This window comes from Equus quagga, chromosome 11, assembly GCF_021613505.1.
Source record: "Equus quagga isolate Etosha38 chromosome 11, UCLA_HA_Equagga_1.0, whole genome shotgun sequence".
Classification (NCBI taxonomy): domain Eukaryota; kingdom Metazoa; phylum Chordata; class Mammalia; order Perissodactyla; family Equidae; genus Equus; species Equus quagga.
Genome location: NC_060277.1, coordinates 46,622,426 through 46,641,319, shown reverse-complemented (window position 1 = coordinate 46,641,319; position 18,894 = coordinate 46,622,426). Strand labels below are relative to the sequence as shown.

At 37.7% G+C, this 18,894-nt stretch overlaps 1 protein-coding gene across 1 annotated transcript in view; it reads right to left on the bottom strand.

The window, feature by feature from the left end:
- Positions 1-18,894, bottom strand: part of ME1 (malic enzyme 1) — a 174,686-nt gene that overhangs the window by 77,491 nt on the left and 78,301 nt on the right. Inside the window, exon 6 of the mRNA XM_046675226.1 lies at positions 16,414-16,517. Coding sequence (XP_046531182.1) covers positions 16,414-16,517 — 104 coding nt within the window. The remainder of the gene's footprint in view (positions 1-16,413; positions 16,518-18,894) is intronic.

The following is an 18,894-nucleotide window of genomic DNA, read 5'->3' as shown; positions in this document are numbered from 1 at the left end:
CAGATTTCAGTACTGCATGGGGTAATCAGGTAAGTCTCGGAAGCAGGCAAGATTTCAACAAATAGTGGAAAAGATTACATCATTAAGCAAATAGATTTCTGAGGGAAGAAGATTTCAGACAGAGGGAAGAGCAAAAGCAAACATTCTGAGTTGGGAACGTGCCTCGAGAGTGTGGTGACAGCAAAGGCAGGGTAGAGAGTGGGGCTGCAGCAAGGGCATGGGAGAGGTCAGGAGGGACCAACTCGAGAACTCTGGCTTTTCCTAACCGAAATGTACTGAATGTCAACAACAAGGTTAGGGCAAGATATGATATTAATTGCAAATTAAATTTCACATTTCCTAGAGAACAACAGAAGTCCCCTTAATTCCTGACCTTACCCCAACCAACTTTCTATCTTTGCTTCCCTAATTTATCCTTTTCCTTTCAGCATCTTTAGTCTTCAATAACGAAATTATACGTACCTCACTCTCAAACCAGCCATACAGATAGTCTTTAAAAATAAAAACTAAACTGCTTTCATATGTGCATACCTGCTTTATCTTTGTTTATAATACACATAAATTAAGGGGAGCAAGAAAAGAAGACAACAACAAAGGACTTGACTTTAACCCACAAGGTTTTGCTACTGATAGTGTCTTTTGCTTTTGTTTTTAGATTAATCTATGAGGACAACTGAGGAAATCTACACTGAGTCTCCCTTTTAATATTACCAATGAGCAGACATATTCATTCTTATTTTCTAATTTATTACATATGGTAATATAGATGGAAAACAATAAGAAACACAAGCTTTTAAGAAAATGGGCTTTACTTTGCTAAATAAAAGTCAAGAGAATAGACAAAGAAGAGAGATACAGAAAGGAACAGTATACAGATTACTGTCAAACCATAATGATTACCTTTAATAAATATAACAATTTAGCTTTAATAAACTCAGATAAAATATTAAGGGATTCCTCTAAATAGATCTCAATGTTTGTTGATTCAAAGAGAAAAAGATAGGTAATAAAAGATGCAATAGGAATTTATTAAAATATTTTTCTTCTTTAGAGAAAATTTAAAATCTAAAACATAAAATGTATCTATGTAATTAAAGCTCAAATCTTTAGTTTACTACAGGCAGAACCACTTTATTTGGAAAATTCTGTGTTTCTCTAGTTTACATTAGAAAACCACCTTTTCTTCAGATATATGTCACTGTTGTTTCATGAAGGTTAGATTCAATGTTTAAGTAATGATTTCAATGGTAGTTTTTTTATACCTACTATGTGGTACGGTATAATGTGGGATAGTCAGAAGAAAAGTAATTTTTTGATAATAAAGTTCTTTTTCTGACATAATTCACATTCCAGTAAGGAAAATAGGGCACAGTAGAATAACACATCCTTAAAATTTATACAAAGAGAATAAAACCAGTGTAAAACATTTACACCCATATTAAAGGAATGCTGGGATTAATGCAATTAAAATTAATGATTACAATGAAATAGGATTAGGCAAAGAAAGCAACTAAAAGAAAAGAGTTGTAAGCAAGGTTCAGAAAGAGAGAGTAAATTTGACTTGTTCCTCCACGTCAAGTTGGCTCCTCCAAGGTTGAGCCAGGATATGGGCAAAGATGTAAACTGGCAGTGAAATACTGAAGCGTATATCCACCTTAAATCTTCTAGGGAACATAACGTATATATATTCATACATACATACAAATAATGCATACTTCGAGATTTCTAATTCTTACATGACCTATCTTTTTCATTCACTTGAAAAGAAGTGGAGACAAAGATACAAATAGAAGCAGTTGGCATTTTAAGAAAAATATGGCTATAGTTAAATTGTAAATCTGATCTTTCTTTGGATGGGAAAATGGAAAAAAATTCTGAGTCATAAATCTGATTTGAGTCATGTTCCTTAGGAACATGGTTGCTGAGTTTTCTCATTTGACAGACATTCTTTCCATTTGGGTTTTTTTTTTTTCAAATGGTTTACATCACCTTTGGACCACAGGGAAGAATAGCAGGTGGTATCTCACAGAGTCATATGTTTTCATTAAATTTCTTACGAAACCCAAGGTAAATTATGCTGATCAAAGTGACAGATGGAATCCAAAGGGCCTCACAGATTTATAGATAAAATCGTCTAAGTTATAAATATATCCACTCATCTAAAAAAAAGATCAGGCATAAAAGGCAATGATTGGAACAGGTGGAAGAAGGCAGCACAGAAAGTCAGCCATGAAATTAACTGCACCAGAAGTGGCAGAAAAAAAAACAACAGGCAGTAACAAAGCCCCTTCCCCAGGAGGAGGCCAAAGATTTAGCATGGAATGGTGGGGAAACGATTTAACCGCAACTCTGTGTAAGGGTGAAGAGCACATAAACTCGCACATCTGATGCCTTCTTCAGAAAGAGAGGATACAATAATAATAACCAATTTAGTAAAGCTGGTCATGATAATTCAGGGGCTATGTATCTTGTTCCTTTGAAATCTGATATGTGACCTTCGAGAACTTTGACCAAATTAGCTTCTCTGAATAGTCTGGTCTGTTGGAGACACACACTCAAGGCTTTAGTCTAACAGTGAGTCAGTGGAGACAGCACGCCTTTATGAAAACACCCTCAGCACACCTTGCAGCATACGGCAGATGGTACTGCTTCAGACTAAGAGTATCCTCTTAAATTTATGTGACAGATGATAACAAGATGTGTGATGGCAGCTAAGGTTGAGAGAGGTTGTCTAAATAGCATAATAATCATTTCTGTGGTCATTCCTAGTGCTTCTAAGTGACTTTTAATTTTAATCATTGAAAGCAAAAAAAGAAAACATAAAAAATATACAGTCCTTGCTGAATAGTTTTTTTCCTTCATTAAAAAATTTAACACTAGCTTTTTAAAGCTCATGTGAGGTACAGCCTATTTTTTGCTCATTTAGTTAGTAATCATCAATGAAATTCTGATATAGAGAATTTTAGGTAGCAAAGCTGAGGCTGTCACTATTGTTATTAACTTTCAGGGACAATTGACTCTGGAAAAAGAAGGCTACTGAAGAAGTACAACCACAAAACCAAATACAAATATTCAAGGCGTGCATACGTGTGGCGATTTTAATTTATACTTGGCAGTATGCAAGGATTATAAAAGCTTTCATATTTCTTGAAATTAAATCACATGAAAAGAAGGAATTCCTTAAAATACCAGAGTTCTTCCATTCATGCCTTTCATTTTAAGCTATATAAACAAAATAAATCAAATTCAACCTAACAAATATTTACTGAGTGCTTATCACATGCTATATAATATTTTAGAAGCCAGGGATATGACTCTGAAGGAGACAGAAAAATGCCCTGTTCTCATGGAATTTACAGTAGAAGGATGTAGACATGACATAAATCATTAAATATAAATAATTCAGATATTGATAAATGCAGGGAAGAGGTAAAATGAGCTGGGGGCAAAATTTTAACTAGGTTGATCAAGGAAGGCCTCACCGAGAAAGGCACATCTGAGGAGATTTTAAAGGAGGTGAGGGGGTTGGCCACATGGAAAACTGGGCAGAGGAAGGGAGGGGGTGGATTCTAAGTAGAAGAAATGATGACCTTGAGGCATTAGCATGTCTGGTTTGAATTAAAAAAACAGCAAACGAGTCTATGTGGCTAGAACTAAGTGGACGGGGGAAAACCTGTAGGAGGGAGGGTGTGAAAGGTAACAGGGAGTCAGATGGTTCAGAGCATTTTATGCTATTGCAAAGGCTTATTTTGATTCTGAATGAAATAAGCCTTTCTCTAGTTTTGAGCAGAGAAATTACCTAAGTTACAATTATTTTTAGCTTCTAAGTTGAGAAGAGATTAAAGTGCAACAAGGCAGGAAGCAGTTAAACTACTTAGGAGATTATTACAACAATTAGGGAAAAGAATTCTGATGAGGGAAGTAATAATACAGGCAATGAAGCGTGGGACCTCTGCAGCAGGCTAATGGGTCCACTCGGTGGGGCAGGGTGTGCTGACAGTATGCCTGCGTTGGTGGGGTGTGTGGGACCTCTGAAGCAGGGTGAGTGGCTCTGTCTCAGCAGGGTGTGCATGCAGGGCAGGGCTGCACTGGCAGTGGAGTGTGTTCCCACGGGCATTGGGGCTTGCCAGCTGCAGCAGACTTGTGCCACTGGCCTTCTCAAACAGCCACACAGGGAATCTGCCCCACCTTCCAATGCCTGAAAGGATTGTGTGCTGCCATGCCTGGGGCCTGCCCCACCCAGCCCCACTCCTGAGAGAGCCACAACAGCTTTGCAGGCCAGAGGCCTACAGAAATTGTAAGCCCCTAAACAACTGTAAGCTAGCAACCAGCCATGCTGGGGGCCTGACTCACTTAACAGCAAAACAACAGCAGGTGTGTGCTATTAGACCTTAAAGCCAGCTGTGGTGGGGACTCTGCCCAATAAAGTAACTAAAGTGACTGTAGCAGCCACAAATACCTGAGCCTACACAATAAGCTGGCCTAGGAGCCAACCTAGCCTACCCATGCATACACAGCAAGACCAACATTGCCACAACAGAAGAACACATGTAGCCAACACAGGAGACACTCTGGAACATTTGGGACTGGTGACAAGAGGGAAGCACATTGCTGGACCCCATAAGGCATCTCTTACAGAAGGCTATATCTCCAAGACTGAGAAATGTAGCTAATCTACATAATACATAGATATTAGCACAGAGAAGTGGGCAAAATGATGAGACAAAGGAATATATTCCAAATAAGGGAACAGGACAAATCCTCAGAAAAAGAGTTAAATGAAGCAGAGATAAACAATCTACCTGATAAAGAGTACAAACTAATAGTCATAAGAATGTGCACTGATCTTGGAAGCAGAAAAGATGAACACAGTGAGAACTCCAACAAAGAATTGGAAAATATAAAAAAGAACCAATCAGAACTGAAGAATACAATAACCAAAATGAAACATTCACTAAAGGGAATCAACAGCAAAGTAGATGACACAGAAGAACAGATCAGTAAGCTGGATGAAAGAGTAGAGAAAATGACCCAAGCTGAACAAAAAGAAGAAAAATGAATTAAGAAGAACAAGGACAGTCTAAATGACCTCTGGGTCAACATCAAGTGCACTAACATCTGTATTATATGTGTCCCAAAAGAAGAAGAGAGGGACAAAGGAGCAAAGAACCTATTTGAAGAAATAATGGCTGAAAAGTTTTCTAACCTAAGGAAGGAAGCAGAAATCCAGGTACAGGAAGCACAGAGAACACCAAAAAAGATAAACCCAAAGAGGCCCACATGAAGACACATTATAATTAAAATGTCAAGAACTAAAGACAAAGAGAGAATTCTAAAAGCTGCAAGAGAAAGGCAACAAGTTACACACAAAGGAAACCCCATAAGGCTATCAGCTGACTTCTCAGCAGAAACCTTACAGGCTAGAAGGGAGCAACACAATATATTCAAAGTGCTGAAAGGAAAAAACCTACAGCCTAGAATACTTTGCCCAGCAGGGTTATCATTTAGAATGGAAGGAGAGATAAAGAGGTTTCCAGACAAGCAAAAATTAAAGGTGTTTACCACGAGTAAACCAGCCTGACGAGAAATGTTAAAGGGACTTATTTACCTAGGAAAGAAAAGACTACAAATAGGAATAAGGAAATTATCAAGGAAAAAAATCACGGGTAGAGGCAAACATACAGTGAAGGTAGCAGATCAACAACCTATAAAGCTAATATGATAGTCAAAAGACAAAAGTACTAAAATTACCTATTCCCATGATAAGAGTTGAGAGATGTATATACACAAAAAAGAGGCTAAATATGATATCAAAAACATAAAATGTGGGGAGAGGGGAGTAAAAGCATAGGGCTTTTCGAAAGAGGTCAAACTTAAGAGACCATCAACTTAATATAAATTGCTATTTACATAGGTTATTATATATGAACCTCATGGTAATCACAAATCAGAAACCTACAGTAAGTATAAAACGTTAAGAGAAAGAAAGCCAAACATAATACTAAAGAAAGCCATCAAATCACAAGGGAAAAGAGCAAGAGAAGAAGAAAAGAACAGATAACTACTGAAACACCCAGAAAAAAAGTAACAAAATGGCAATAAGTACACACTTATCAATAGCTACCTTAAACATCAATAGACTAAATGCTCCAATAAAAAGATACAGGGTATCTGAACACATAAAAAACAAGACGCATATATAGGCTGCATACAAGAGACACACTTCAGACCTACAGACACTCACAAACTGAAAGTGAAGGGATGAAAAAAGATACTCCATGCAAAAGGCAATGAAAAGAAAACTAGGGTAGCAATACTTACATCAGACAAAATAGACTTTAAAACAAAAACTGTAACAAAATAAAAAGAAGGGCACTATATAATGATAAAGGGAACAATCCAACAAGAGGACATGACAATTGTAAGTATCTATGCATGCAACATAAGAGCACCTAAATATATAAAGCAATTATTAATAGATAAAAGGGGAGAAATAGCAACACAATAATACTAGGGGACATTAACAGTCCACTTACATCAGTAGATAGATCATCCAAACAAAAGATCAATAAAGAAACATTGGCCTTAAATGACACACTAGACCAGATGGGCTTAGTAGATATATATAGAACATTCCATCCAAAAACCACAGAATACACATTCTTTTTGAATGCACATGGAACATTCTCCAGGATAGATCACACATTAGGCCACAAAACAAGTCTCAATGAATTTAAGAAGACTGAAATAATACCAAGCATCTTTTCTGACCACAATGGTAGGAAACTAGAAATCAAATACAAGAAGAAAACTGGAAAAGCCACAAATATGTGCAAACTAAACAAAATGCTACTGAAGAACTATTGAGTCAATGAAGAAATTAAATGAGAAATAAAAAATACCTGGAGACAAATGAAAATGAAAATACAACATGTCAAAATTTAAGAGATACAGCAAAAGTGGTACTAAGAGGGAAGTTCACAGCAACACAGGCCTACTTCAACAAACAAGAAAAATCTTAAGTAAACAATCTAAGAGTGCACCTAAAGGAACTCGAATAAGAAGCACAAACAAAGCCCAAACTCAGTAGAAGAAGGAAATAATAAAAATCAGAGTGGAAATAAATGAAATAGAGACTAAAAAGAAGAGAAAAAAATTAATGAAACTAAGACCTGGATTTTTGAAAAGATAAACAAATTTGACAAAACTTTAGCTAGACTCGCCAAAAAAAAAGAAAAAGAGAAGCTTCAAATAAATAAAATCAGAAATGAAAAGAGGAGAAATTACAATACACACCTCAGAAAGACAAAAGATTATAAGAGAATACTACAAAAAGCTACATGCCCAAAATTGGATAATCTAAAAGAAATCAACAAATTCTTAGAATCATACAACCTTCCAAAACTCAATCAAGAAGAAAGAGATAATGTGAACAGACCAATCACCAGTAAGGATATGGAAACAGTAATCAAAAACCTGCCAAAAATCAAAAGTTTGGGATCAAATGGCTTCCCCAGTGTATTCCACCAAACATTCAAAGATTTAATACCTATCCTTCTCAAACTCTTCCAAAAAACTGAAGAGGATGGCAAGCTTCCTAACTGATTCTATGAGGCCAACATTACCCTGATACCAAAACCAGAAGGACAACACAAAAAAAGAAAATTACAGGCCAATATCACAGAGGAACATCAATGCAAAAATTCTCAAGAAAATACTAGCAAATTGAATACCACAATACATCATGATCAAGAGGGATTTATTCTAGGGATGCAGGGATGGTTCAACATTCACAAATCAATCAAGGTGATAAACCACATTAACAAAATGAAAAGTAAAAATCACATGACCATTTCAATAGATACAGAGAAAGTATTCAACAAGATATAGTGTTCATTTATGATAAAAACTCTGAATAAAATGGGTATAGAGGGAATGCACCTCAACATAATAAAGGCCATAAATGACAAACCCACAGTTAATGTCATACTCAACAGTGAAAAGCTGAAAGCTATCTCGTTCAGCACAAGAACCAGACCAGGATGCCTACTTTCACAACTCTTATTTAACATAGTATTAGAAGTCCTAGCCAGAGCAATCAGACAAGAAAAAGAAATAAAAGGGATTCAAACTGGAAAGGAAGAAGTAAAACTGTCGCTATTTGCAAATGACATGACTTTCTATATAGAATACCCTAGAGAAACCACCAAAAAACTATTAGAAATAATAAATGAACACAGTAAAGTTGCAGAATATAAAATCAACATACAAAAATCAGTTGCATTTCTGTACACTAACAACAAAAGAGCAGAAAGAGAAATTAAGAATGCAATCCCATTTACAACTGCCACAATATGAATAAAATATCTAGGAATAAATTTTCAACAAAGAAATTAAAATCCTATACTCTGAGAACTATAAAACGTTCAAAGAAATAAAAAAAGACAAAAAATATAGAAAGATATTCCACGCTCATAGATTGGAAGAACTAACATAGTTAAAATCTCCATACTTCCTACAGCAATTTACAGATTTAATGAAATCCCTATTAAAGTCCCAATGACATTTGTCAAAGAAATAAAACAAAAATCCTAAAATTTATTTGGAATTATACCCCAAATAGCCAGAGAAATCCTGAGAAAAAAGAACAAAGCTAGAGTTATCATACTGCTTAATTTCAAAATATACTACAAAGCTATAGTAATCAAAATATCATGGTACTGGCACAGAAACAGAAACAGATCACTGGGAACAGAATAGAGAGTTCAAGAATAAACCCACACATCTATGGACAGCTAATTTTCGACAAGGCAGCCAAGAACATATAATGGAGAGAGGAAAGCCTCTTCAATAAATGGTGTTTGGAAAACTGGACAGCTACAAGCAAAGAAGGAAAGTAGACCATTATCTTATACCATACACAAAAATTAACTCAAAATGGATTAAAGACTTGCATGTAAGACCTGAAATCATGAAACTTCTAGAAGAAAACATAGGTGGTATGCTCTTCAACATCAGTCTTAGCAGCATCTTTTCGAATACCATGTCTCACCAGGTAAGTGAAACAAAAGAAAAAATAAACAAATGGGATTATATCAAACTAAAAAGCTTCTGCACAGCAAAGGAAACCATCAACAAAATGAAAAGACAACCTAGCAATTGGGAAAATATATTTGCAAACCGTGTATCTGATAAGGAGTTAATATTCAAAACATGTAAAGAATTCATAAATCTCAACAACAAAAAAACAAACGACCCAATCAAAAAATAGGCAAAAGATCTGGACAGACACTTTTCCAAAGAAGATGTATAGATGGTCAACAGGCACATGAAAAGATATTCGACATCACTGCAAATCGAAACAACAATGAGATACCACCTCATGCCCATCTGAATGGCTATAATTAAGAAGACAAGAATAAGAAGTGTTGGAGAGGATTTGAAGAAAAGGGAACCCTCATTCACTGCTGGTAGGAATGTAAATTGGTGCAGCCACTATGGAAAACAGTATGGAGATTCCTCAAAAAACTAAGACTAGAACTACCATATGATCCAGGTATTCCACTTCCAGATATTTATCCAAAGAACATGAATGCATAAAGAAATATGCCCCGCTATGTTCACTACAACATTGCTCACTATAGCTGAGACTTAGAAACAACCTAAGTGCCTATGAATGGATGAATGGATAGAGATGTGCGATATATACACAATGGAATACTACTCAGCTACAAAAAAAAAGGATGAAACCTTGCCATTTGCAACAACATGGACAGACCTTGAGGGTATTATGCTAAGTGAAATAAGTCAGATAGAGAAAGTCAAATACCATATGATTTCATTCATCAGTATAAGATAAAAAACAACAAACAAACAAATAGATACGGAGATTAGACTGGTGGTTCCCAGAGGGGAAGGGGGCAGGGAAGAGGGAACAAGGGGTGATGGACGTATGTGTACAGTGATGGATGGTAATTAGTCTTTGGGTGGTGAACCTGATGTAGTCTACACAGAAATCAAAATATAATGATGTACACTTGAAATTTATATAATATGATAAACCAATGTCATCTCAATTTAAAAAAAGGAATAAACAAGGTAAAGAACATAATTTTGAAAGGATAGTCAAAGAATACATCTGTGAGAAGGTGGCATTTAAGCCAAAATAAAAGATGTTTACCTGAGTAATAAATAAATAAATAATACTGCCAAGGAGAAATGTTAGATTCTGGATGTATTTTGAAGTTAAAGGTAACCAGCTCTGCAGGCAACATGGGTATGGAGTGATAACTCCAATGTTTTTAGTCTCAGGAACAGGAAGAATGGGCTCTTCATTTACTGGGATGGGAAATACCATGTAGCAGCAGGGTTGGTGGTGCGTGGGAGATCAGGAATCCAATTTTGGACATGTTACATACGCTATGTGTATGACAGATCTCAGCAGAAGGGTCAAAGGAGGGGTGGACTGTGATTCTGGAGTTCAGAGAAGAGTACAGGCTAGAGATACAGATTGGGGAGTTGCATATATAAAGATGCATGACTAGATGAGGTCACCGAGGAAGTGGGAATAAACAGCAGAGGAAAGTTTTCAGCTCCAAGCCCTGGAGCCCTCTGAACTACAGAGGTTAGGGAAACGAGAAGAAATAAGCTAAGGACAGTGTGAAGGAACGATCAGTGAGGTAGGAGGAAAGCATGAGGAGTGTGCTATCCTGGAAGGGAAGATAATCATGTAATAAAAGTGTTGAGTGACATGCTTGGGCATAAAATTTATTCCTTATTTAGGATTATTTTCTTAAGCCATATTCTCAGATGCAGAATTACCAGGCCCAATTGACAAAAGTGTTGGAAAGATCAGTACTAGGCAACAAAGCTGTGGGACGCCACTGGAGATGCTAATTAACATTCAGGCTAATTAATCAATTCTTTCTGAATTCAGTTTTTCCTTTGTTTATGATTCACCTAACTATAATCAAAGGGCTCACAATAATTTTCAACAAAAGCATCATGACCAAAACCGTATTGTGACTTTGGCAACTGACTTTATAAAAGAGATAACTATGTCTATAATACTCATCTGATTTACATAAATTCACTCCCATTATTCTCACTCAACCACTTCTTGTTTCCATCATTGCATTTCTTACAATCTCATTGTTTCATCGGATTATTCGCTTGTTTACTTGTTTATTACCTACATCCTCTAGTAGAGAATAAGCATGAAAGACAGCGATTATTTTTGTCTTTTCATCTCTTTATCCCCAGCACCAAACACAGTGCCTGGCTTTCACTTAATGAATGAACAAATCAAAAGAATGAGAAAGAAAAAAAGACAGTTTGAAACAACATTTTTACTGGAGAAATCTAGCCTCTGAAGGGCATAGGTAGCCTAGGGCAACTCAATGGTTTGTGCCAATGGCCCTTTTTCCAAACCAAAAATATTATGGAGAGGCAAGTATTTGTCTGTTATGTAAGCTTAACAATAGAATATCAAAAATAGAATCCATCCTTCAGATTCCAGAACATGCCTTAATTACAAAACTTGAAACTTTTTTTTCTGCTCAATCTTTATCTATATCTAAATGTCACTGTGCTGAATACTGTGATCTGGCACTTGGATCCCCAGTGCTGTCTGTCCCAGGGATTGCCTCAGCTGCAGAGAGCACTACACCACAGGCCATGCTTTCTCAGGGTGACCCATACCCAATGACTAATTGATGCAGGAACACAAAGGCTTGGCCATCTCAGCCCAAGTTGGGACAACTCTGAAAGTTGCTGTAGTTCCAGAGTTTCTCATGTGGTCAGTGGAAGGTGGGGTCATTGTACCTACACTGAAGCTCAGTTTCTCCTTCTGCCCATTTCTGCTTGCTCTGTACCCCTTCCATAGGGGTTGATCTCTAGGGTAATTCTTGTAAACCTCTTGAACACAAAAGTTCATTTCAGAATCTGCTTCCCAGGTAACCTAATCTGTGACAGTCGGTACCAGGAGTCGTCCAAGAAAGCAGGTGATAAGATGGGGCTTGGAGCTGGATCACTTGCTGTTCGGCTGGCAATAAGGACCCCATCACTGGTGGGAGATGGAACATATGAATCTCTGGAACAAGGTGGCAGTCCAACTGTCAAAACTCACCAGAGGTAGATTGGGATGGTGTATCACTTTAGCTGTAATGATGTATCAGATGGCTGAGAAATACGGGAGAAATACTAACTGTAAGGACAATGCGAAAAGAATACGAAAAGCTGAGGGCAAGTAATCACCAATGTAAAAGCCAGAGAACCTCCCTGGTAGACACAAAAACGCTCTCAGATCCTGTAGCTCCTGGGCAGAGAAAGCTGACGACCAGGAACAGGGATTAATCATCAGAGTAGTCAAAAACTCCAAAACTGAAGCAAGGCAGATGTGCTAAATCAGGATCCTGGCTGGAAAAGAACACAATCCTGCCATGTAGAATGAGATGTCTGGTTTCATGCCTCCAAAAATCTTGAATTCCCATATTCCCCAGAACTTTCTGAACCCACAAAAGTGGCCTGCCCCTTCTTTCTTGGAGATGATGCAGATAGACGCTTCTTCCTCATAAGACAATATGAGCCTCCCTAACCCCGATCTGTCCACCCTTACCTCCTCTCCAGACACTTAGGCCTATATAACTAGGGTCACGTCACAACATAACCCATCTGGGACATACTCGCCCTGATAAAGAAAGAAAGGGGCTATTCCACAAAGGAAATGCGAGATCTAGCTAGTTTACATTAGCCAGGAGAGTACATGTGAGATTAAATTCTGAGAGTGTTTGATCAAAGAGGTCAGAAATTAGGATAAGATAAGGGAGATTTTATGGATTTGAAAGCACTCTCCTGAGATGCAGGGTTTACAACCAGAAAGACTGACGGTATAAACTGGCTATTAGGATGGTTTCTAGAAACATGGACAAAGTAATGGCTCATATTAAATATGGTTGAAATGCCAGAAATGCTGTGGCAGATGACAGAAGAGGGGATTACAAGGCTCAGAGTGCATTCTGGAGTATACATGCCACATTAGGCCCAAAAGCCCATCCGACGATCGTGTCCCACAGGAATGCCCAGAAAACGCGCCATTTACAAAGCCGCAAGGAATGTGCTAGTGAGAAGACATCTACATTACTAAGGACTTTGGGGCGGCTCTCTTCTGAAGGCCAGAACTGACAGAAGGAAAGGCTGTTATAGAACTAGGCTGATTAATAGCAACGGGGACAATAGAATCAAGTAAGGATCAGAAGCCAACTGGGCACAATTATCATAAGAGTGGTAAGGTTGGTGTGTGTGTGTGGGGGGGGGGGGCTGACCCACAGAGAGTTATTGAGATAATTAATAGAATAGGCATCTCTAGAGGCAAAATAGATAGCTAACAAGGCTATTACTTTTGAATATATACTCTTTTGAATATGCACATTCAAAAGAAATCAAAGATGGATGACCACAAAGCTGAGTAGTTGCCCCAGTGAAATCACAATCTCTTGCTCAGTTTCCAAACTTGAGCTAACTTTTGGACCCAGGAACCCCCTAACTGAAGAAGAGGCCCCGTCTCCAGAGGGAAGGACCCTGCAACACCATGGCAAGAATACAAGGTAATAATTCCCCCAATCCTTCTCCAAAGGGACATATGGCCCCTTATTCAGGTGACTGTGCCCCAGGGACAGGGAATACACAAACATTTGGAGAGTGCAGAGTTGACAATGATACCAGGAGACCTGAAGAATCAATATGCTGTCCCTCCTCATTAGCAGCATGTGGAGCCAGTAATAAGTGGAGCCCTGGCCAAGGTCTAGCTTATAATGGGTCCACTGGGACCACAGACCCACCTGGTGATGATTTCCTCTGTCCTCAAATATATAGTCAGAATAGACATATTTGGTAAGTGCCACAACACCCATATCAAGTCTTTGGCCTATCAGGTAAGATCTCTAAATGTGGAAAAAGCCAAGAGGAAGAATTTGAAACTGCCCTACCACAACCCCAACAAGACAGTAAATAAAAACAACATAGTACTGATGGGGGTGTGGGGGCACTGGCAGAAATTAGTGTTCTCTTAGGATCTAAAGAGCATGCAAAGGTGGTCCCAGTGTAAGTTATCCAAGGCTATGGTGGGTCCACATTGCAGCTCCACTTCTCCCTTCATCCACCCCTTTTTCTGTCCCCTCCCTTCCAAACGAGTTGATTCCGTGCGCACTTCTTAATAACTCCACCTCAGAATCTGATTCCTGGGAAACCCAGTCATTTTCTTTCTTGAATTTAACTCACATTTCCTTCTTAAATAATCTTGGACTTATCTTCAGGACTACTTCCCAATTTAATTGAGCAGTGCTAGGTTCCACTTCTAGAAAACTTTCCCAATGCAGTGTCATGCTAGGAAGTATTTGTGAAAAGTCTTTAGGATTTTTCTCTGGGAAGAGCTGAGAAATAAAACTCCTGATTTATAGGTGCCCCTGCATTTAAAATTATTGTTGACTCTTGTCAATCCTCATTTCCTTACTGAAGATCTTAGATAACCCCTCAATTCAAAATTTAAAAAAAAAAAGTTGTCCTGATTCTAGATTGATACAGTACATTCAAAATTAGCTCATATCTCATTTTCTCCAGAAAGCGTTTCATTGATACCAAATACAATTATTTAAGTATACAGACCACACATGCTAAGTTCATAATTTGTTTAACGGCTTCTTTGGAAACATATTGAAATTGTCTATATAAAGAGAGACTTCATTTAAACAAATAGACAATAAAAATAAATATGTTTAGAATTATATTTTCCTTTTCTTCTACATAGCCTTAGAGTATTCTCTACATAATCTCTTGATTAACATTGCCACCTAGAAAGTTACAGATAATTTCAAAACCTTACATAAAATTTAGAGGATAAGGAAATCAAAATTAAATATGAAAAACTGCTAGCAATTAAGTGTACTAAGTAATTTTGAGCTTGAATTGTAAAGCTTCTTAACTATTTCTATGAATAAGTATAGTTTAATTAAATAAGTTAATAAATAATAACAGTAAATAAAACAGGCATGGGCTTTTAAAAAGTAGTCCTCAACTACTCAGCCATAGAAATGATGAAATCTGGCCATTTGTGACACCATGGATGGAACTTGAGGGTATTTTGCTGAGTGAAATAAGTCAGAGGGAGAAAGTCAAATACCATATGATCTCACTCATAAGTAGAAGATAAAAACAACGACCAACACATAGCAGTGGAGATTGGATTGGTGGTTACCATAGGGGAAGGCGGGAGGGGGGAGGGCAAAAGGGGTGATTAGGCACATGTGAGGGGTAGACTATAATTAGTTTTTGGGTGATGAACATGATGTAATCTACACAGAATTCGAAACATATTGTGATGTACATCCGAAAATAAATAAATTAATTAAAATAAATAAATAAATAAATAAAAAGTAGTTCACACTAATTGGCAAATATACTCCACACTAAAACCTTGGCTAATGGGAGATGCTAAATATTGTGCAAGCTGATGAAAGCACTTTCTGCTGTTGGATACAACTTCTTAAAATTAAACCTTCTAAGAAAAAGAAACCAGCAGCACATCTCTAGTTACAGCTGATTCTAGTGATGAGTTTAGTTCTATGAAAAACCAAGGAAACATATATGTTTTTAAATAGTACATGGTTTCTGTGGCTATACAGTAACCAATGGGATGACTGTTAGTGTGACAAAATTCTCTCAGAATATATTACTAAATTACTATAGAAGTCTCTGATTTGAAGGGAAAAACTGGAAAATTTTACAGTGGCACTTGACCCATGATTAAGTGCTATCTAGATTAGGTGAACTACAGTACTGTATTTTATCAAATACCGTAGATTCAATCAGAGATTCGTAGATTGTGAAGGGATGTCCTTGTTCTTCCTCTATGCTGACCCCTGTGGACTGTACTAATTCATGCTCACTTCTTCCTCTGCTTTTCCTACCACAAAGAGGTCAGATATACCCACAAAGATGATCAAAGATGAGATTTTATCAGCAGCCAGAAACAAAGCACAGACTTCAAATAATCATAAAAAAGCTAGCTCAGGTAATTTAGTCACTGGCCATTGCCTCATTCACCATAATCATCATTCATAATCATTCATCATAATCATATTCCAATAACCACAGGATCTAAAGATTCTTATAACGGAAAAGTATCTACAGGTATAGCAACAGAGACAACCTTTTCTGTGATAGACACACGATGTTATCATTTGGCCACTAATAGTTATCAGGATGTATGTGTGTGTGTGTGTATTTCACTCAAATCATTTCTAAATATTAAACATACTGCACCAAACTTTAACATTTTTATAGGTCATTATGTTGGGTTGTCTTTAAATTTTTGAATATAGATAACTCAAATATAGATAAAATAAAGATTACACGTACTTGGAAGAAACGGCCTCCATGAATTCATCCAAAAACCCATCATATTCAGCACCTCTCACTCTTCTCTGCCGTAGTCCAATGTACAATGGATCTTTAAGTAACTCCTATTAAAAAAAAAGTACCATAGATATAGAAATAACTAAAGGTAAGTCATTTACTCCTTCTGAGCTTCAGTTTCCTCATCTGTATATAAGGATAGAAATGGAAACAAAATCTTGCCATACTGATTTAGAATTAACCTGCATAGTTATTATTTAGTATTATACAGAATACACCTAAGTATTTATAAACCAAATAAGAAAGTAATTTCTAAACATTAGAAGTATTCTGCCTCATTCTGGGGAAAAGAAAAGGAATTAAAATATCTCAGTAGTGCTAATTAGAAAAGCTCAATTCAAATTTTACAGCAAAGTTTATCACACAGAAAAATAATATTGAGTTTTGAGGTATTATATTAGCTTAGGAAATGGGAAGATAGCAATTCCTTTCTTAGATTTATTTTCTGTTTCTAAAAGGAAAATCCTCAAGCAATATTTTGAATATACCTTTAATATGATAGTTGAGTGACAAAAATAAAATTTTTAGCCTTGACTAAAGCTTTTCTTAATCTTTTTAAACTTTAACCAGTTTGAGTTTTTTCTAAAACTGATATATAAGAGACAACATTGCTCTGTTCACATTTTAGTATATGTAATATTACTGTTTTTTATTAAACCAGTTTTTTAATTGAGGTATAATTTATACACAGCAAAATGCACCCACATATAACAAAAGCTCCCAGTAAACTAGGAATAGAAAGGAACTTCTTCAACTAAATAAAGAGCTGTGAAAAACCCACAGCTAACAACATATTTAATAGTGAAAGATTGAATGATATTCCCCTAAAATTGGAAATAAGACAAAGATATCTATTCTCACCTCTTCTGTTCAGCACTACACTGGAGACCTTAGCCATTACAATAAGGCAAGAAAAAGAAAAAAAGGAATACTGATTAAAGAAGAAGAAGTAAACTATTTTTATTTGTACACACATGATCACATACATGGAAAACACTCTGAGAGTGACATCAGCATCATGGTGGAGTGAGAGGTTCCCTTTCTCTCTTCCCTCTAAATTATAACCAGACAGACATCCATTGACCAACAGAGGATTCCCTACACAGCACAACAGGATGTCTAAGAGATCCAGGCAGGTATACAGTTGAAGGTGGGTGGACTGGACCCCTGGGAAGCAGTAGAACTAGGGGAGAACCCCCTTCCTCACCCCCAGTGACAGCAATCCAGGACATGGATGCTCACGCAGCAGCTCATGGGACTGTGAGTGGAGGCCAGGGAAGCTCAGCCCTATGCACCTGAACATGGGGCAGCAGCAGCCTTGCATGTGCATGAACACCCCTGGGACAGCAGTGGTGGTGGGAGCAACTAGCAGCAGCCCACACACATGCAAAAGCCCAAGGGGCAGCAGTCCTGCATGTGCACAAACACCTCCAGAATGGCAGCAGTGGCCATGCATGCATGCATGAATGTCCAAGAAGTGGTGGCAGCAGAGCATCAGTGGCCCTGCCCCATGACAGTCAGTGGAGCAGCAGCAGAGGCAGTGACCTGACCCACACAACTGTGAGCACACAGGGCAGAAGTATACAGCCCCCAGTGGCAGCACTTCCAACACCAACTCCACTACATGGGGGCTATGTACAAGTCCCTGGGCCCCTGGGCCCCCACCAGCAACAGCAACACCTGTGAACCCAGCACCTCTGGGAGTAGTGCAACCAGCATCCCCAGGCAATTGGGGAACAGTGACATAGGTGATGCATGGGACAACAGCATGCAAGTCTGAGAAGAGCCACGGGAGGACCACAAGACCCAGACAACCAGAACCAAAGCAACCAAAGCCATACTCAAATAAGAGAAGGTGATTATAACCACAAATGCGCCAGCAGAGGATCAGTTCATCAAACACCATGAAAAGCTACAGTAATATGGAGAACAGAAGGAAAATGACAACTTTCCTGGAACCAAATCTGAAGGTTACAATCTAACTGACAGAGAATTCAAATAGCAGTCCTAAAGAAGCTCAATGAGTTACAAGAAAACTCAGAAAGACAGTTCAATGAGCTCAGGAGTAAAATTAATGAACAGAAGGAATACTTCACCAAAGAGACTGAAGCTGTAAAAAGAAAAAAAAAACAAACAGAAATTCTGTAAATGAAGAATACAATTAATGAGACAAAAAATAACATAGAAAACATAAAAAATAGAGCAGACCTTATGGAAGAGAGAATTAGTGAACTCAACGATAGAAACATAGAAATGATTCAGGTGGAGGAGGAGAGAGAACTAAGATTTTTAAAAGAAATGAAGGAGGGGCCGACCTGGTGGCATACTGGTTAAGTTTGCATGCCCCACTTCAGCAGCCCGGGGTTCACAGGTTCGGATCCCAGGCACGGACCTATACACCACTCATCAAGCCATGCTGTGGCA